Source organism: Penicillium macrosclerotiorum, assembly GCF_028827735.1.
Source record: "Penicillium macrosclerotiorum strain IBT 26536 chromosome Unknown utg000003l_segment0_segment0, whole genome shotgun sequence".
NCBI classification, from domain to species: domain Eukaryota; kingdom Fungi; phylum Ascomycota; class Eurotiomycetes; order Eurotiales; family Aspergillaceae; genus Penicillium; species Penicillium macrosclerotiorum.
In genome coordinates, this window is record NW_026643083.1 from 6191768 (window position 1) to 6211543 (window position 19776).

General features: G+C 48.2%; 8 protein-coding genes across 8 annotated transcripts; 3 read left to right on the forward strand and 5 right to left on the reverse strand.

Moving 5' to 3' along the window:
- Window positions 1-992: 992 nt before the first annotated feature.
- Window positions 993-3106, reverse strand: N7462_005130 (uncharacterized protein; the record flags this gene model as incomplete). Its single annotated transcript, XM_057076855.1, has 5 exons — window positions 993-2104; window positions 2197-2420; window positions 2511-2601; window positions 2656-2959; window positions 3011-3106. 5 exons carry the CDS (start codon window positions 3104-3106, stop codon window positions 993-995), a joined length of 1827 nt encoding a protein of 608 aa, XP_056936360.1.
- Window positions 3107-3648: 542 nt separating this feature from the next.
- On the forward strand, window positions 3649-5180 carry N7462_005131 (NAD(P)/FAD-dependent oxidoreductase; the record flags this gene model as incomplete). The annotated part of the gene is made up of 3 exons (XM_057076856.1): window positions 3649-3940; window positions 4010-4978; window positions 5032-5180. 3 exons carry the CDS (start codon window positions 3649-3651, stop codon window positions 5178-5180), a joined length of 1410 nt encoding a protein of 469 aa, XP_056936361.1.
- A 167-nt stretch (window positions 5181-5347) lies between these two features.
- Window positions 5348-5644, reverse strand: N7462_005132 (uncharacterized protein; the record flags this gene model as incomplete). Its single annotated transcript, XM_057076857.1, has 1 exon — window positions 5348-5644. One exon carries the CDS (start codon window positions 5642-5644, stop codon window positions 5348-5350), a length of 297 nt encoding a protein of 98 aa, XP_056936362.1.
- Window positions 5645-5828: 184 nt separating this feature from the next.
- Window positions 5829-6583, reverse strand: N7462_005133 (uncharacterized protein; the record flags this gene model as incomplete). The annotated part of the gene is made up of 2 exons (XM_057076858.1): window positions 5829-6292; window positions 6367-6583. 2 exons carry the CDS (start codon window positions 6581-6583, stop codon window positions 5829-5831), a joined length of 681 nt encoding a protein of 226 aa, XP_056936363.1.
- A 620-nt stretch (window positions 6584-7203) lies between these two features.
- N7462_005134 (class I SAM-dependent methyltransferase) lies at window positions 7204-8216 on the reverse strand (the record flags this gene model as incomplete). Its single annotated transcript, XM_057076859.1, has 4 exons — window positions 7204-7625; window positions 7694-7944; window positions 7996-8106; window positions 8167-8216. The coding sequence occupies 4 exons, from the start codon at window positions 8214-8216 to the stop codon at window positions 7204-7206; spliced, it is 834 nt and encodes a 277-aa protein (XP_056936364.1).
- Window positions 8217-10103: 1887 nt separating this feature from the next.
- Window positions 10104-11093, forward strand: N7462_005135 (UbiA family prenyltransferase; the record flags this gene model as incomplete). Its single annotated transcript, XM_057076860.1, has 1 exon — window positions 10104-11093. One exon carries the CDS (start codon window positions 10104-10106, stop codon window positions 11091-11093), a length of 990 nt encoding a protein of 329 aa, XP_056936365.1.
- Window positions 11094-11807: 714 nt separating this feature from the next.
- Window positions 11808-12623, forward strand: N7462_005136 (class I SAM-dependent methyltransferase; the record flags this gene model as incomplete). Its single annotated transcript, XM_057076861.1, has 1 exon — window positions 11808-12623. One exon carries the CDS (start codon window positions 11808-11810, stop codon window positions 12621-12623), a length of 816 nt encoding a protein of 271 aa, XP_056936366.1.
- A 309-nt stretch (window positions 12624-12932) lies between these two features.
- On the reverse strand, window positions 12933-15624 carry N7462_005137 (uncharacterized protein; the record flags this gene model as incomplete). The annotated part of the gene is made up of 3 exons (XM_057076862.1): window positions 12933-13506; window positions 13566-15248; window positions 15335-15624. 3 exons carry the CDS (start codon window positions 15622-15624, stop codon window positions 12933-12935), a joined length of 2547 nt encoding a protein of 848 aa, XP_056936367.1.
- Window positions 15625-19776: the final 4152 nt, after the last annotated feature.

Consider the following 19776-nt stretch of genomic DNA (forward strand, 5'->3'; position numbering starts at 1 on the left):
AACCTCCATGTGTTGTTTAGGCTAATTGGAAATGCAGGACACGAATTTTCCCGGTGTTTCCCCAGGGTAGCTCTTCAACTAATCTCGAATCCGTGATATATTCCACCAATTAAGATATGCTACATGACGCATGAGTGCTCATAGGCGTTTGGACTGAGATTCAAATCTGTGTCGTGATTTCAATTGCCGATGTGGGCTCAAGGCGCGGAGACCCCAAGTATGAGTGGGATGGATGTATTCTTTGGCTTCCGTGGGGGTTGGAAAGTTGGACTTACCCGTAAATTCCTTACTTACGCAACACTGAAGAAGATGGGGTGTTGATGAAAGTTACTGCTTCTAGGAGTATTTGAAGTTACTCAAGTGGTCTGAGAATACGCGCGCCAGTATTCGCAGCAATATATCTAGTCAATCAGACGCTTTTCACGCCACTTATCCCGTCGTAAAGATCCAACAAAGACTCAATACTTTTTTTCCTGAATAATCAATCTGAGAAGATGTTGAAATTCATATTTAAATGAATCGAGATGTGGAGATTGTCTCTTAATACGATATCAATCTATCTATCGATCCCGACCCATAACCCTTTATTCCAGTGTACTGTGTTCTGGAGCACAACGGAACAAGAGCAATGAGTTCCTTCATGCCTTTTATATTTTCAAAATGATGGCTGGATAGGTGTTCAAGAAGCTAGACAGAGTCATTATGATCCAACCAAACCAAATCAGACATGCCAGCAACTCTCACCTCAAAGCTATCTGTTTTAAACGTTGATCTACTGTAGCTTGCAGTGAATGATATGTATATTTGATAAGGAAATAAACCTCGGAAGATGTCATCGAAGTATCCGTACTTCTACATGCAAGAATTTCTGGCTGTGTATCAAACACCTAGCTATTATTCCTCTATTACTGGATAATTGGCCGGCCACCGCGACATTTGGTAGGGAGCCAAAGAGAAATCAAAGCGAGGACTCGCAATGGGCTTGGAATTTTTCAAACATCGGTCGAAATATCGTTCACAGCGGTTTTCTGAGGGCTTTTCCGATCAATTTGAGGCCTCTGCCCGGGACTACTGCTGCTCTCAGCAAAATCCGAATCGTTTGTATCTTTCCCACCGACTTCTTCCCCTTCCAAGGTCTCCTGGAACGCCTCGCGTTTTGGTAACAGATACCGCACATCGATATAGCGCAAAAGGCAAGTCATGATAATGACCAGAACCAATAGCGCCAGCGCTGATTGCCAGCCGTATCGGTAGTACGGTGCCTGGGAAGTTGGCCATACCAGCACTTGTGACCAAGCTGAGATAGCGTAGTAGCCTGCCACAGAGACTCCGACGACCAGTGAGCGAGCTTCTGGGTCTTGGGGAATCAAATCCGAGAGCCATGCAAAGATAAGTGGCGCAGTACCAAGACATATGTATGAAATGAAATACGACGCATACGCGCCTGATAGTGGGACGGTAGACGGATGGGACGTCCAAATACTCATGATGATGCAAGGGATGATGCCGATAACCCCTTGAGCAACAATTAATGTCCAACGCGTACGCAGGAAATCAGAAAGCAGCGCCCAAATCCACACAAACACAACATTGATGGCGGATCCTCCGATCGGAATCGCATTCACTTCTGAGACTGACCAGCGCGCGCTTCCGTCGGGGCGCTTGAGGGATTTCAGGAACAGCGAGAAGTAAACATAACCATATGTCCCGAGGACGGTTGCAATATATAAGACCGCAATGAAATAGACCACCCAGCCAGAGAATGTGCGTTTAACTCCCGCCCATGACATCTTCTTCGGCTCGGCACGACCGTTTCGCGCGAGTCGCTCCATGGAAAGTTCAGCATGCACCTTCTTGAACCAAAAGGCACGGGGATTGGGACGATTGGGTAAGTCAGGAATCATAAAGAAGCCCGCAAATCCCCAAACGACTGTGATAATCGCATTTATGACGAACAGCCATCGCCAGCCAGCCAGGCCTCCGTGGCCATCCAGCGTATCTGAAATGGCTGCCTGCAAAGCTCCTGACATCATCTGGCCTACGGCTTGACAGGAATGGTAGAAACCCATCCGCTTGGCCAGCTCGGTTGGGGTATACCAGTACACTTGAATTGGTCAGAAACAGCTCGTAAACGTATCGAGTTTGGGGTTTATGAGGGCGAATGGACGCCTCAAGTCCCACAGGAGGCTCACTCACTGAACAACGTCATCATGCCGGGCCAGGCACTGCTTTCGCAAAGGCCTAGAAAGACTCGCAATACGTAGACCTGCTTGGCATGACTTGTCATGGCGATTAGGCCGGTGAGCATTCCCCACAGAATTTCTAATCCCGGTAACCAGAAGCTCGGCCGAACATAGGTTAAAATGACTTGCGATGGGATCAGCATCACACAGTAGGCGGCATTGAAATAAGTTGTAAATCTGCAAGAAATTAGACGATGGTGACACAAGAAAATTTAATTGAAATAAAAATGAGAAAAGAAATAGAAGCTTTCCACCTGACTGACTCACAGATTTAGTTCATTGCCCTGTAGGTTGAGATCTTCCTTCATGCCGGAAACATAAGCATTGTTAATGTTTTGCTGGTCTAGATATTTGATCACTAAAGACTAGTCAGTTGGGTTTTAAATTTGTAGGGCATTCAGTCAGTACACACCTTGAGATAGACAGCCAAAGGTCAACAGAAACGTGTCCAGGCGGCGGACGAGCGCCCGCTCGTCTGCCGTCCGCACATAGTTGCCATCTGGAGATGCACGCCTGAACGGGTTGGACAAGACCATGTTCCCTGGAATCAACAGGATACTGGCGAACAGTAAGGGGAGAAGGATGGGAACGGAATGAATAAGAAGGAATCCGAGGAGCTCCTCGTGACCATCACACAAAAGATAACGAGCTTCTTTCGATAAGCTCCAGCCTCCTGGGCTTCGGGTGGCAGCCACCGTATAGTTGACCAAGAAGGACTGGCAGCAGGGAAGCTACCACGGAACCAGTTGGCGTCTCCGAGTCTGTACCTCCTCTGTCTCGTACTGCAGCCGGCCGATCGAAGGGCGTCTTGTGATAAGAAGCTCAAGACCCCACGCCCAACCATACCAATCATAGGCTTTCATTGCGCAGACCGGCGCAACCTCGGAGTGGCTCCGGTGAACGGGCCATGCCGTCGTTTGGCTAGCTTGATTTACCCCGCCTGGGGGATCGCGCTAATTGATTTCGTCGGGCAATCATGGTCTTTCGCTGGCTTTTGGTGCAGGTCGAGGCGAAGTTGCGCCCGGTGCCAAGTACTCACGCAAACGACTCGCGAGATGGATGTGCTCCAGCTAGATAGCGCTAGGTAGAATCTGGGTTCCCGCTGGCGGAAGAGCCCGCGCGGACTGACTGACGTTCGATAGCTTGATAAAAACTGGCCGAGCCAGGATAAGAGTCTCATCTGCTGAACAGACTAGATCGCGGTTGAATACGAGCGAAGTCGGAGAAGAGGCAGAGTTCACGAGTTGACTCCCCGCATCGCAAACTACTGCTCCATCGTTGGTGGGCAGTTAGCGGTGCGCGGAACACGCCGCACGACAATAATAAAGATAGATCCGAGCACTCTTCTCATTGTCCTTCTCTTGTTGTAATTAATCAGTACTGCCCTCTATCTCCTCGCACTTCCATGACGGTCTTAGAGAGCCCCAGGCAGGGATCCAGCAGGAGCCTGCCGATCCAGGGCCCTTGCCTGAGCTACTGGCAGCGCACCACTCGGACTTTTCCTCATTTATTCGCCAACAGGAACAAGGAGGTGCCTGCCGGTTCCAAGTATGTCATCATTGGTTCTGGGATTTCAGGTGGCCTCGCCGCATTCGAATTACTCGAAGCCGGAGTCAAAGGCGACGACGTGATCATTCTGGAGGCGCGTGAAGCTGCCAGCGGGGCGAGTTCACGGAATGCGGGCCATGTCCGACCAGGTCGGTATTGATCTATATAGATTCCAAATATGTACATGTCGGACTGACCGACTTTCTATTACCTGCCAGATGCATTTCGAGGGTTCAATGCCTATACCAAAGTCCATGGTACAGAGCAAGCGTTGAAGATCATCGCCAACGAACGACTCGTCTTGGAAAAAGTGGATCAGTTCGTGAAGACGCATAACGTGCCATGCGACTTTAACTTGACCACCACCTTCGATATCTGCATGACACCCGAGTTTGCTAAATACGAAGCCGAGAGTCTCGAGCAATACAAGCAGGCGGGGGGTGACATATCACACATCAAAGTCTACGAAGGCGATGAAGCGCGGGCAAGGATCCCCGATGCGGTTGCCGCGTATGAATGGCCCGCGGGATCGAGTCATCCCGCAAAGCTAACACAATTCTTGTTACAGTCGGTTATCGAGAGGGGTGCTCGGTTAATCACCTTCTGTCCGGCCAGCGAGGTGAAGCCCAGTAGTAAAACTGATAATGGCGCTAATCTGTGGGACGTTCATACCCCGCGTGGAATCATTACGTGTGAGAAGATCATCCATTGCACCAATGCGCACGCTGCCCTTTTGCTACCCGAGTTGGACAACTATATCCGGCCCAATCGGGCCCAGGCGCACTCGCTAGTTCCTACCCCAGGTCTAGCCGCAGAGAATGCTCTGCAGAGCACCTTTTCCCTTCGATATAGCCTCTACCACTTCTACTCTCTAATCCAACGCAAGGACGACGGCACTCTTGTGCTAGGTGTGTCTCGCTCAAATCCGACGCTCAGCCCAGAGACAACGGCTAGTCGCTTCAGCACCGACGACTCATCCTTTAATCAGGAGATAGCAGTGGATGCTATGCGTAGTCTGGGAAGAATATTCCCTGATTTCCAAGCAGACGCCCAACACACCATGCATGGCGAAGGGCTAGACCACTCTTGGACTGGTATCATTGCGATGACGACGGATTCGGTCCCTTTTGTCGGCCCGATTGATTCTTTACCGGGCCAGTATATCTGCGCAGGGTTCAATGGACATGGTAGGCTCAGCCCTCATTCAATATTTAACACTCCGTACTAAAAGTTGGAATAGGCATGGCCCGTATCTTTACGTGTGCCCCGGGTGTGGTGAAGCTTGTCCTTGGGCATGAATGGAAGGAGACGGGCTTGCCTGAATGCTTTCAATTCAGTCAAGAGCGACTGAATCGGCTATCTCGTGGAGATCTTCCCTCTATCTGGTAACATATCGATGCTTGAATAGAATTGCAATCTATTAGATCTGAATGCGTTCATTTACGCCAGAATTATTATTACATCAGTAGAAATCATTTAATCAGGTGATATATGGAAATTGTGACTAGTCGGTCCTCTGTTCACCGACTAGAAAGCTGCTGACCAACCTGGTCATCTCATTCGACAATAAATTGCCGTTCAAGAACAATTTGCCCAGGTGGGTTGCGCTCTCGATCTGGTGAATCACTGCCTCCAACGACAGTGACAGGTTCAATGATATCCCAGCTACTCTCAGTACCATTTGCATGTCTTTTAAACGGCTTCAGCCCCCTGTCGTGGGCGGAAGAGCCTCCGCCAACGGTACTCAAATGATGGCTGTCAGATGAGGACAACTTCTCTGTTCCTCTGACCTTGCGCCACAGGAACTTGACAAGTGGCAAATACGAAACGAGGCAAGCGGCAATGAGATACATCCCGACTTCTATCAGAGACCATAGTATCAACAGGGCTGCAGACCAAGTGTTGTCCACGACTGCATTAGTGGTAGATATCTTAGCTAAGGCAATAAGGCCAGAGATAAGACCACTACACCCGATCCGCGGCCATTAGTAGTTATTTTTGGACAATTCAGGAGAATCAATAAAGAAGTATATTTACTCACAGACTGCCCGAGAGGAATGTGATCACCAAACCGATTTTCAGTCGCGTTCTTGATTGCAAGCGAACAATATGCGGAATAGGCAATATCAACATTGCGACGTCGGAAATAATGTTGACAATACGTGAATACCGAAAGAAAGCATTGATGTTGAAACAGTGCTCTGCTATGTCTCCAGTCCACAAGGCGTCGAGCGGTCTGCAGATGGCAAAACCTGCCGCGACGTTGGCGGCCGCGTTGGTGGCTATGAGTATGCCAGTAGCATAGCAGATAATTCGTGACACTCTATGAATGGAGAATAGCGAGATATAGAGACTGAGGATGGCAAACTTTGGCCAAATCACCGATAACGAATAGATGAAGACGATTGCGAGAAGAAACTTGGCCCAGTTCACCATCATATGCGGGTCGATTGCGACCACTCGCGCTTGATGTAAACCAACACCGCCATATTTGACATCTCCTAAAAAGAAAGAATGGTCAGCTTGGCAGAGGGGAATGTTTTTTTCGCAGATTGTAAGTTCAGGCTTCACCTACCTATGGCAACTCCAATAAATGCCATGTAAAAGGCCCAGCCAAGTAAGATAAAGATGTCTTCGCGATGCAATCCAACCTCTCCGATTCGCCGGGAGACAAATCTTAATATTACAATAGTTGTACTCGCGGCCATAAAAAGTATGGCAATCGATATAAGCATCGGCTGCCGAGACTCGTTGAGATAGGCCTGCGAATACGAAGTAGTTTCATCAGCCATCTTTAACGATCCCAGTCTTGGATACCATCGCTGTCGAAACTTGAAGATTGGATGTCCAAATAAGAGTTGTATGAGTGTGAAAAGTCTGACCTGTGCCCCTATTTTTTGGCAGATGTATTTGGTGCTGACGGGTCCATTTTGATCTCCGCTGACGCCAAGTACAATCAAGTCACAGTCCCAGGTAGGATGAAATCAGAGTCAACGTTGTGCTGCATGCAGGCTGAAATCCCGAGATCTAATCCTGTTGTCTTCTGTCTGTGTGAGAGAGTCCCTTTCCACGGCGGGAGGGGATGGTGGTACGCCAGCAGCCCTTTGCTATAATTACTCCAGTGACGCTCAGTTCGTGATAAATCCGCTCAACCTTGTTTATTTCGAACTGCCTGGACACAGGTGCGTACAAATGGATCAAGTGTGGCATGCGGCCTGGGGGTGGCATCCATCGGTCAGACTGACGTTGTACAACCCGACTGGGCCGGTTTCCAATGCCCAATTATTTTTCTTTGCCCCCCTCCATCTTCTTAAAAAACAAATAACGAGCCTCCAACTGATTAACTTCAGTCTTTGATTGTTTCCCGGAGACCGGTTTTCTTCAAAGGGGTTTTAAATTACAGGCAACGACCCTACTCAGCATCTCGATTTTCTCGATTTTTCCGCCCGACAACAGTCGACCTGGTGAAAGTCAGGTAAGATCCAGCCCGAGTCTCCTTCACAGCCTGGTCCAGGGTTTCCTTCAACATCTGTACTGTTTTTTCGTCGGTCGTCTTATTTCTGCTAAGAACCTCTGGGGCCAGCATGCCGCACTCGTGAAATGCTAACGCCAGATGGGAAGGTGCCTCCTTCTCGTCAAACTGAACATCAACAAGGCCATGTTCTGCAAATAGTTTTGGTAGACTGGGAAGCCAAGATGAGCGCATTCGGTCATCGTTTCCCTGGAAAAGTTCCATTAACTTCGTCTGGGCAACGATTTCAATTCCCGGTCTGAGAATTTCAAGTCGAATGGAGGAAACATCAATGTCGGTCCATTGAAGATATCCACCTGGTTCTGTTATGAGGGGGAAATAAGAATCATGAGATTGTGAGCGCTCGGGTGACAAAGGTAGAGCCACGTACTAAGGAGTTTGAGGAGATTGTCGATGGCTGCCTTAACCTCCGATTCCCGAAGAACAAACGCGAAGAAGCGGATATGGACTATATCGTATACTCCGATTAGATGCTCGGGCACGTCTTCTTTGATGTTCCAGTAGTGTAAGCTGAAGTTGGACGGAAGCATCTCTGGTAAAGGTGCAGCATCGAATGAGATATCTAGCGCATCTAGACGGGCCGACTTGGGCAGAGTCGTAGACAAGTCCGTAAGCCATATTCTGTCGCAAGTCAACAAAGATCTTCCGGTCCCATAAAGCAGCACACCGTACCCTGTACCTGTGCCAACATCCGCAATTCTCAAGTCTTTATTTGTGATCGGGATCGAGGGATGGATGTGGTAACCGAAAAGCTGAACGGTGAGATAGTGCTGGAGATTGATTCTATGGATTCCAGTCATCAGCATTTTAAGATGAAGGCTCACTCAGTCCGGGTGTAAGTACCGGTTGTTGTCCAGGTAATCTCTGGTAAACACATAGTCTGTCGAAGCCATCTTTGCCTTTTTTCGAGGTAGTGCTTGGTGAGTCGAGTGATTGGAAATGAGGAACAAGATCAAGGGGTAACTGAGAGGACGGAGAAAAGAGAGAGCCAAGTTCTTTGAAATTGAATTTGGTCGACCCGTTGAATAATCACGGCCCCGAAACAAAGTAGTTAAGGAAAGCACTACAGCAGTTTGACCGCCCCGCTTCGGCAGCAGACAGAAGTGCTGGCCCAGACTGGCGCCACCTCTGGGTCTCACCTAAACAATACCCTAGTCTTGAAGGTAATCAACAGTCACCTCTCAGGAAAGCTGAGGGTTTAGGGGCGTTTGGATCCCAATACTCTCTGGAACCCCTGTCAAGCATGCCTCGTCGTTGATCATATGAGTGCCACTAACAGAACTACTTTTGAAATGACTCTTGATAGATTGTGATGTACGAAAATAGATACAAATTCCACATAAATTTATGATAAAATACCCGATATAGACCTTGATCCGACATGGTGATTAGAAAGCCAAATTGACAAATTTTGAAAGACGGCTGTCGATCGTCCCCATAACCCAATAATGAGGCTGACGCTCATAGGCCCGTTCTATGGTCCGCGTAGCCGGGCTTATGGGGAAAACGGTGTCTTCGAGTGGAGTAGATGAGCAGATGGCCCCTGGCTGACCGGTGCGAGTTTCCTGCCTGTCAGATGCTTTACATCATACAATGCAGGTGAGAGGTCATCAGCCCCTCAGCGATTGAACAGTGAAAACAGCTTTCTTTTATCCCCTCCTATTCTGCAAGACAGAAAGTAGGCATTTTCCCGTCGATCTCAGCAGGCAGCCTTGAATTATCAATTTTCTTTGCCGCTATCCCATCGCCATCGTCGCTGTCTCTGAGCAAATAGGATTATCACTTTGGTGGTCTCGGAAAAGCTTAAGGCTCCTATATTCCCATAGCCTATTCAAATCTGAAGTCTAGAGCATACGAAAACAATAATTAATTATTTCCTCCTCATAGTCATCACAGATGCTTTTATAGACCTAAATATCTGGTTCTTCTGGACTCTTCAAAAAGCGAATTTCTTCTCCATAGCCCTCACGTTTTCTGTCCAGTTTAGCGGTTCTCTTTCAATCCCCTCAGATCCGCAGTTCCACGAAACAAAAACATACTATAGGTAATATTGCTTTTTGTATGCATACTAGATGAATCGAACCCTTTTTTTGGTCATCGAGCACGGCTGGAACTTCGACTCAGGCAATCTCGCCTATTAGAATGCGTCGTACAGTCCCATGCAGGTGACTGCGAGACGGACGAGGATGTGGCGTTCCGCCCGGTCATATCATGAAATAGTCAGACATATAGAAATCAGGACTCCTGCAGGTATGACTGTTTTGCTGCCGGGGGGGGTTAACTCAATTGTTAGATTGCGGAAGGGTCTTCGATCAGCTCTGTCAGCGTTCCGCTGGGGGTTGGCCTTGCCAACGGTTGTTAATGAAGGTTCAGTCTCCGTGTAACTTGAAGGTGGCGGATCAAAGAATCCAAGCTGACAATTCTATCATAGGAAAGAGGATATAGAACACCCATTAGATAGCAAAAAGCAAGGCATCCCGAGGAGGGGTATCAGAAAGACAACGCTGCGGCTTAACATTTTGCTTGCCTCGTAGGAAGAGGTAAAGGTTTTCTCTGCCTTGAGCAAGGCAACGTAATGGCTGACGAGGCCAGTTTATAGGGTGGAAATACCTCGCAATAACTGATCTTGTTCACGAAAATTTCATGGGCTGACTCAAAAGCTAATATCGCCACAAATATCAAATCAATACAATCTACCTAGATGATCAAGATCGGGCGGGCAGTACCCAGCATCACATAATATCCACAACGGAGTCACTCGAGACTCCGGTTACTTGAAAATGTCACACGGACTATCTGCAATAGTCGAGTCTCGACTATGGGACAGCAATGTAACATTGTTTCGCATAAAGCAACACCTTTTCACACTCTGGCTCTTCACGGTTACCGACATTGAAACGGTCATCCTCCCTTGTACTGTTCTAGGGATTTCAAATATTCTTGCTCAGTCACCGGTCATTCTTGACGAGTGGCTTCATATTTTCAAACGAACTTTGACAGTCGTTATTTGGTTGTGGGTCAACCTGGTCCCCCTCACTATCAGCAACCAGCGCGGTCCTGCTTCCATCCTTGAGGATAGTGCCAATAAGCCCTGGCGACCGTTGCCCAGCAGAAGAATTACACCACATCAGGCAAAGCGTGTCATGTTGGCTTTTTATGTTGTATCTCAGATATATAGTCGCATGTACAGCGGTGGAGGGCTTCAAAGCTTCGGCCTCGCGATTTTAGGAACCTGGTACAATCGCTTCGAAGGTGGCGAGCACCATCCTCTGCTGCGAAACTTTATCAACGCTCTGGGGTATTTGTGTTTTACCTCTGGGGTTGTGGAAATTGCATTGGGTGATACTAAGCATCAACATCACCGATCCTTGGACTCAGGGGAATATATCGGCCATATGGATTCTCCGAAGCTATGGCCTGCAGTTATCACAGGTATCATTGTATCGACAATGCACATTCAGGACATGTATGATCAGGAAGGAGATGCATTGAGGGGCCGTAAGACACTTCCGCTAGTCATTGGTGATAAAGCTACTCGTCGGAGCCTTGCAATTGCCATGGTTCTTTGGGGAATAATTTGTCCAATATTGGCACAAGTTGAAGACTTGGTATTTTTGGCTAGTTGCTTGCTGACATTTTCCATTGCATTTCGAACATTGACATGGAGGGATCCTGCAAGTGACAAAATCACTTATCGGGTGTGGAATATATGGGCGTCACTGGTGTTCATTATGCCGTTGTTGGGTGTACAGAAACAACCGACGACGTGATGGTCGGAATGTAGAGCTCATCCTATCTTCGCAGGCGCTAGAATACATTTTCTTTTAATGACTACAGAAACTTTACCTTCTGTTCTACTATTAGTTAGATATGCTACATTTATATAGAACAACGAGAGTTTCGCCGACCGTTCAAAAGATGGTGTCATAGTCATCAGACCACTTTGTGCCGTCAAACGAAGCTCGCTAACTAATAGGGCTACCCGATGAATTTGATCCATTATTCAATTCCAGCATATTTAATTCAGTTCATCCCTCTTTGCATGTCATAAAAAGGCTCCCACAACCTTAAGTGGAACTGCTATGCTTGCTCAACTACTGCTCCGATATCGGCCATCCGCCTAGGCGAATCACGATGTACATGATCTCCAGAATCGGCGCTTTATTTAACACCAGGATAGAAAAATTAGCAAGTTCAGATATCGTGTAGACTCAATGACGAGATGTCTAGAACGATATGATTCACACGACTGGCTCCGCAATGGAACTTGAATAGAGGAGGTCCCGATATCGGCACCATGTACATGACGTCCCGGATACCTTCGGTAGTATATAAACTGGAATACCTGCGATTGCAACAAGACGAATACACAAATCCTTTCTATTCCAAGTTTGCTATCAGGACCAAAACACTCGTTTTCAATCTTCGGATCTTCATATTTTATCCTTTTCCCTGGCCCTATCTAATACAACGCGAAACACAGCATGGCCGCCAAGACAGAATCAGCAACATACACCCATGGCCACCACGCCTCGGTTGTGCGCTCACACAGCTGGCGCACCGCTAAAAACTCAGTTGGCTTCCTGCTGCCTCATATTAAGCCAGATATGAAGATTCTGGACATCGGCTGCGGCCCGGGTACCATCACAGTCGATCTCGCAACATACGTGCCGCAAGGGCACATCACTGGCCTGGAGCGGGCTGGCTCGATCTTGACGCAGGCGCGGGCTAACGCTCAAGCCAAAGGTGTGACCAATATCGATTTTGTCGAGGGTGATGCGAACGGCCTGTCCTATGCGGATAACACCTTCGATATCGTCTTCTGCCACCAGGTGCTTCAACATGTCGGTGATCCAGTCGGCATGCTCAAAGAAATGAAGCGTGTTACGAAGACGGGGGGTATTGTCGCTGCACGGGAGGCAGACTATGGCGTGTTCGTGTGGTATCCGGAGCTTCCTGGGCTGAAGGAGTGGCAGGACCTGTATGATCGGGTAGCGCGGCGGAATGGTGGCGAGCCGAATGCGGGGCGAGTACTTCACGCATGGGCGCGGAAAGCAGGCTTTGCAGATGTGAACTGCAGCTGTACAATGTGGTGCTATGCGGACAAGGGAGATGTGAGCTGGTGGAGCGATTCGTGGGTTGAACGGGCAGTGGCGTCGTCGTTTGCAACAACAGCATTAGAGCATGGGCTTGCGACGAAAGAGGATTTAGAGAGGATTTCTGAGACATGGAGGGTGTGGGGGGAGGATGAAGATGCCTGGATTTCAATTCCAAGTGCAGAGATTTTGTGCTATAAATAATAGCGATGAGATTGAATGGGAGCTTAATGGTAGTGGTTTCAAAGAATCAATCAGTACGACTAAATCTGGATATGATAATTTTGGTAGAGAAGCAACGCTTGCTCGGTTTCATTCTCTAGTGGATGTCAATAATCCCGATCTCTCTAGTATACAAAATGAAAGTCTTGGCTCCAGATGAACCAGATAATATGCACCTGCTCCCAATGTTCAATGTACGCGAAAACGCCCGGCTCGTTTAAAAAAAAAAACAATGGATAGATTCTGACTCCATTTAGATCAGGATATGACCGAACTTATTCCTCGGACAAATCATACTTCCGGCTCGAATTCATAACGACGCCAATTTTCTGTAACCCACCATTTGGTGACGTGGGCAGCCTCAATAATCCAGTTCACGGCTTCTTCGCCGTGTTCGTTGCCCACCGCCTCCAGGAGAGGAGGCAAGCTGAATGACTGAAGGGTATGAAGCTCAAGCGGATCGATATCCACGTTTGAAAATCTCCACTCGACATCAGGCACGAGGGGAACAATCAGACGGTATGGCTTAGGTGCCGAGCGCAGAGCAAGCCAGGTGGCTCCGGTGTTCATGACTGTATACTGCCAGTCGAGTTTGCCATCTTTCTCGGGGACGAGATCGCGAATCATTGATTGCCCCTCGTAGAGAGGAAGAAGGTCCTTGATGGCGGTGGTCGCCTGCTGATCCAGGGAGCCGGACTCCACGAGAAGGTCAAGAATCGTAGGCAGAATTTGCATCGATGTGACACGACCGTCTATGTTGATCGGAGGTAAATGTGGATGGGAAAAGACCAGCGGGACATGAAAGTTTGAGATATGGGGGTTATCATATGGAGTCACTCCGCCATCCTCGATGAGAGAGATGCCGCTATTGATCATGTTAGTTAGAAAAATTGGATGAAAAGTAGAAGGGATAAAATAACTTACTGATCACCGACCATTACGACGAGTGTTTCATCGGCAACCCCAGTCTCTTCAAGGACCTCCATGACCTCCCCAAGCCATCGATCTGCGACGCCAATTGTGTTCAAATACCGGTTGATGTTCTTGTTCTTAAATATGTTATGGGAAATGAGTTCCTCATATTCGTCACCTTTGGGCATATCCCACGGATGGTGGGTCTGGCCCGTGAGATGAGTGAGGAAAATGCGCTCATGATGCTTTTCAGCGTGTTGTAGAGCGTCTCGGAAGTATGAACGCAGCTCGTGTTCAGGATAGCCCCAAAAGTTGAATTTCTCTGGGGCCTGCTTTGGGTTCTTTTTCCAGGCCTCCGTAATCTTGAGATCTGTCACCTTATCATCGAATCCCAAAGCTGGTAACAGAAGATCTTGGTTGTCATAATTGTCGGTAATACTCTGCATAAAGGTCGAATGCCATGGCCATGTAGTGTAGTCGTTGGTCTTTGCTTCAGAGGAGGTGTTAGATAGCGAGTTGAGGGCATTGAAGATCTGCGGCATGCATGGTTCGTAAATGTGGTGCAGATATTCGCGGTTAAAGTCCACCACCAGAGGCGCGATGCCACAGACACTAGCCAAAATACTCTTCAAAGTAAAGGTGTCTCCGGTATAGGCATCTGTCGCGTACAGACCTCCACGGGGCTTCCATGAGGTATCGCTATGCGGCCAGCCCGCTGGGGTTCCAGTCAATATCTCCGCATTTCGAGTCAAGTTAGCAAGGCGCTCTTCAACCTCCTCCGGGATATTACCGTCATATGACTCCTGGATTAGCTCGCCAAGATGAGATTCCTTTCGGAGAGGGAAGACATCAAACCGAGTACTTTCCAGCTTCAGTAAGAAGACATGCTTAATTTTGACATTTCCACCTTTGAGCGCATCGCGCAAAGGTCCCAACAGCTCTCGATCAAGGTTGGAGATTTTAAGAGGATCATGATTAGGATGGTAATGCAAAGATTGATTTTCTTTGCCTTCTTCATACCAGTCTCTGAACCCTGGCAGCTTTTTTTCTGGGAGCCAATCAAAGCTCAGGGGCATGGTGAGAGCAGTGTGGTTGTACAGCCAGCTAAAATCACCAGGGAGGCCAGGTGGAAGATCAACCGACGAATAAATGGTCTTCTGCGGAGGCTTTTCGAAGGGGGTGATGATGACAGTTTGTGAAAGGAATGAATACGCGGTATCTGATGGCCGAATGACACGCAGTATGAGGAGCAAGACCACCGAGCAAGTTGCAATGATACGAAGCAACAGTGAAGGCTGGGTTTTATCCGATGGCTGCTTGAGCTGTTCCACTGGATCTTGCAATCCGAGCATCGCATCTGATTCATCATTCTCCTCCTCCCAATCTTTGTCTGCGACAGCATCATAGGTTGGCAGCAAAGAAGTGGATTTGGACTTCCAGCAGCGAAACATAGGTTCTATGGCGAACTTCAAACATCGAACTATTGCGCGCACTCCGTTGTATAAATAAGGCGTCACTAGCCACATTGCCGCCCCAAAAAGAACCTCCACAATGACGATTCCAGTCAATCCGGTCAATAGGGTCTTAATCGAGGCTGCATCGCGATGGAAATAGTGTGCTTGTCGCCAGTGGATTTCCGCGCCGGTTTGAATGTAAAAAGAGATATTGGCCGCTGCGAGGGCTGAGATCATTAAACTAGACACCGCTTGAACTTCAGTATACACTCTCCATGATCCCTTTGCAAGGTTTGATTTTCGGTCCCTGTTCGGCTCTCAACTTACCTGGTGGGGATTATCAGTAGAGCTGCCACCACGCGAAGCCATTTTCGATGAAGCTTCTGGCAGAGGATCTGCGCAATCACAATACAGGCGATATCTTGAACAAAGAAAGTCGGGCCCCAGAGCAGAAAGCGACCGAGGGCCAGGGAGTTGAGATGGGAATAGATATGAAGCAATTTGGCAGATACCGCACCGATGAAGAGCAGCGAGAACCAGTACTTGCGCGAGGCCGGCCAATAGACGTCAAACCATAATGCCGGGGATAATAACCATTGGGGACCTTTCCACGCCATTATGCGAGAGAGTTATGGGCTCCGCGCGAAGATCTGATGTGCTTCTCATGTAAACCGGAAGCTGTCACACTTCATCTCCCGTCTCAGGATGAAACCAGAACAACAGGGTCCAAACAACCGACGGGGGAGCAAGAGAGAAACAGAATGGCCCAGGGTGCGAGCGAGGTGTCCAAATGAAAGCCAGCACCATAGAAAACAAATCAAATTAGTCCAAAATTCAAGAAAGTAAGCGGATACGAGCCCCCTTCCCCGAGCGCATAGAAAAAAAGACCGAAGTGACAGACCCCAAATGTCGTTGGCCCGTTGGTTGGTTCCATCGTAATCGTAACCAGTTACAGGAGAATTGCGGCCCTACGAGGAGAAAAATACCCCATGGAATATTAATAGCATACCCAAAGCAGTAAGCTCCATACGGCTCTCCCATTTCCTTCCCCTGTTTCTGTTATGGGTCGTCGAACCATCCCCACTCAAGGCGCCTACGGGACCGCACTCGACTCCGTTCTCCAGTCTTGAGAGTTTCTGTGGCCACCACCATACACGATGATTCGAGTCCATGATGGTCCATCGATATATCGATATTAAATATACGATATTCAATATTCCCAGAAATCTTGCGCTTCCTGCCCGATTCCGTTCGCGAATCGGCTTGAATGGTGGGTGGAATAGCGGATCCGCTAACGGGGAAAAGGGACCCTCGGGCATTAGTTCAAGTAGGGCTCGCTGCTGACTGAGTTTCTCCAAGCTTGGCGGAGGCCGAGTGATTCCTCGCTTTGGCGACATTTAACGCCCGCCCAACAGCATCCTGTCCTTACAATGAAATCACAACCAACCGATCAGTTGGGAGTTAGGCCTAGACCATTACTCTGCTCAGTGGTTTTACAGACCCTGCACATCCTCCCCACCCCCCTCTCCTCCAGGCGCACACGGCCAATTCCCCGAATCAGCTACGGCATGGTACAGCCGCTTACTTTCCCTCCTCGGAAGACGCCACGCCCCACATTGTGTCTCTGGATGGTGCTCCGAGGTTCAGCCAACATGAAACCGGTAGAAAAATCAGCGGGAACCAGCATCTCATCGCGTGACAGGGATCTGCAATCTTACGGGCAGCCCCCTTGTCCACCAGTATGACCTCGCCGCAAATTTTGGCCCCCCCTCCCCCTTTTTTTCTCTGCATCTTCTCTAAAAAGATGCCAATCACCTCTCTCCACGAGGCTGAATATTCCCCACATCTATCCGCGGGTTCACAGAATTAAGCTTGTACCCTGAAAATGCGCATCCGAGGCTGACGGACACATCACCACGAAGATCTCCTGTGCCATGGCACAATATCGAGGTATCGGGATATTTGGTGGTGCGGGGATTGCTGTCTTCAATTATGCCAGTGTTCACCCAAGGGTAATACTGAGGTCGTACTGGAGGTGAAGACTAGTCGATAACTCTGTCAAATCCGACCTTTTTTCGCTGCATTCGAGTTCGCCCTATACTTGCATACCTGTTCCGGATGGGCCAATCATGTGAATCACGGGTGGATATGAGGCATTTCCATCGGCGCGCCTTTCATTTGCCCATTAGGCTGCCAAATTAGGGCTGACCCAGCAAGAATCTTTCACGATTTGCGAGGCATTGGATCGTGGAAGCCTGGCACCCTGATTCGGCCTGCGCTTTTCTCGTTGACTTCATGAACCCGCAGCAAAGACAGGACTTCTTTTGTATCCCAATGAATCCTACTCATCGATGTGTTGGACCTCGATCTTCAGAAGGGCTTACGAACTGCTTCCCGTCTGGCTCATAGGACGCCTAACGGGGCTCTAAGAACCAACTTTTTTCAGAAGCGCGCCCCGATCAAAGATGCTGATTTGATCGCTGTATCACGTCACTTTCGCCCTCTGCAGGCATAGCTCAGCGGTGATTCGCTCCCCATACCGGACCAGAGAGTACAACCAACAATGTAGCCCCTTCAAGCTGAAGGCTAAAAATATCCCTACGCCATTGAATCGAAATAAGACTCGACGGTGATATTTCTTAAGGTTTGGACCCTGCATCAATTCCGCCCCATCATTGCCCCGAAAACAGAATCACCGTCCGCTCCGTGCCATGATAGAGCTACCTGCCTACTAACTTAATTCAATAGTGAGTCGCGCACCCCATCCAAAACACGCTTCCTGTCATGATATTTGATACATGAAGCTATCCCCACTTTATGCCTTAGGTGTCTAAGTCATGCTTTAACTCCCAGGCTCCAAACTGCCACCCCCACTGCTACCTGACAGGGTCACATGACCCCTTAGACCCTGGTATGTCGGTTCCCCTTCACCAGCATGTCGCCTACCCCTCTCCCACGCAACCATGGCGTGGCCCTGTGATCCCAGACCACCCTGTCTGTCAGATATGATGCATCACTTTGATTCATACAGTGGCAGGATATCCCACATATATTGAGTATGGGAGAAGGCGTTCAGGATAGCAAGAAGCAGTTTTTGAATAATCCAACTTAGTGTTCATTCCCGTACCTAATCGACAGGCTATTTACCCTGCAAGTAGATTATTTATAACAAAAACTAGTACTATAGAAATATCCCTTAAAGGCGGTAAGGTTAAGCAGAATCTTCCCGCGCTCTACACTCTGCGGTCACGAACATTAAAAAATGATTCAAATTTTTGACTACTCTTTTTCTAATGACTACTAGGTCTAGAGAGCTAAAGTGTTATACATAGATAGCTCTATATAGAGTTTAGAATATTCATAATTTAAGATTCCTTAGAAAGGGAGAAGATAAAAAGAGGATAATTTTCTAGTCAGCTATCTAGCAGATTGGTTGGATAGGATCCCCTAGTAGGGCGTAATAGCCGACTAGGTCGCTGCAGTCGCACGGAGCCTTGACTATATATAGGACGCACGGACAAAAAGTGTGGAAAAATCGACCATTCCCGAGAGGATACTATAGATTTTGGGGCTATACGAGCGCAAATACTTTTGAAATGTCGCTATATTACGATTTTCTAAAGCGGAACAAGGTGCGATTATATAGTATTTTAGCCAACACCTATAATTATACCGATATATTTCCCTATATTAGAGGCGTGTAGTGCAAGTTCTAGAGGACAAGTATTGTGCTATTTTTATCACTCGAATGATAAAATAAATTCTCTCGATGAACGCCCCGTCTCTAGGGAACAAATATAACAACTTGAAGATACTAACAACAAAACGGTTATCAAATTCCACTACAATAGCAGCAACGTAACCAATCGTCCTTGAAGAATAAACAAACGAGATGGCAGACAATTCAAAAAGACCAAGAATCAATATACCAGCACAAGTGATAGGTGTGTACTGGGATTTTGTGAATTTATTTGGAGTAGACTTTGCATTTGACCTCCCATGGGAAGACATAGTGCATCGAATGCTCCAGAGAGGCGGAAGCTGGAACTCCAATGAAGAAACGGCGAGTCTAGAGGAATTTGAGTTTTGGTTTGATGCGAACATCGCGAATAATACTTGCCCACCCCTGGCCCAAAGAATATCGACCAGTGAAGAGCGCGCTAGATCACAAGAGCGCGGCAGATCACATTCCAGTGGTCCGACTCCAGGTCCTTCTAGCAAGAAACGCAAATACGTCCCTCGTACTCAATCTGATGGTGAAATTTTCTGTCAAGGCTGTAACCTAGGGTTTTCTCGTGTATACGAGCTAAAAAGACACAAAGAAAGCAGCTGCCCCTTCAACAATCATCAGAAAGTGCCGTGCCCCAATTGCGCGACTGAATTTGCTCGCAAGGATGGCCTGCAGCGGCACCAGAAAAAGTTCCACCCCAGTGGTTAGAGTCTATTCAATCATATCCATCAGTACTTTCCATCTTATCCAGCGATGCTCAATCAGACCTTAGCCCAGGCTTCTCCATGTACTAGGAAGCTTCAGCCTGGGCCATGTCACGCGTTGTAGGATTTCACGGGAAGACACCGTTGCTGTTGGAAGTCAACCCGCCCCCTTCCACACGGCGCCAATTTTGCGCAGCCAATGCACCGTCCATTTCAGTCAGGCATGTGGCACGGTCAAGGGATTGGGGTTTGCAAGGCAGAATCTCAGGGTTTTCCAGTCATCTAGCTCTCTCCATCAGAAGCGCCATGTTGTGGGCCCTTTCTACATGTGGATC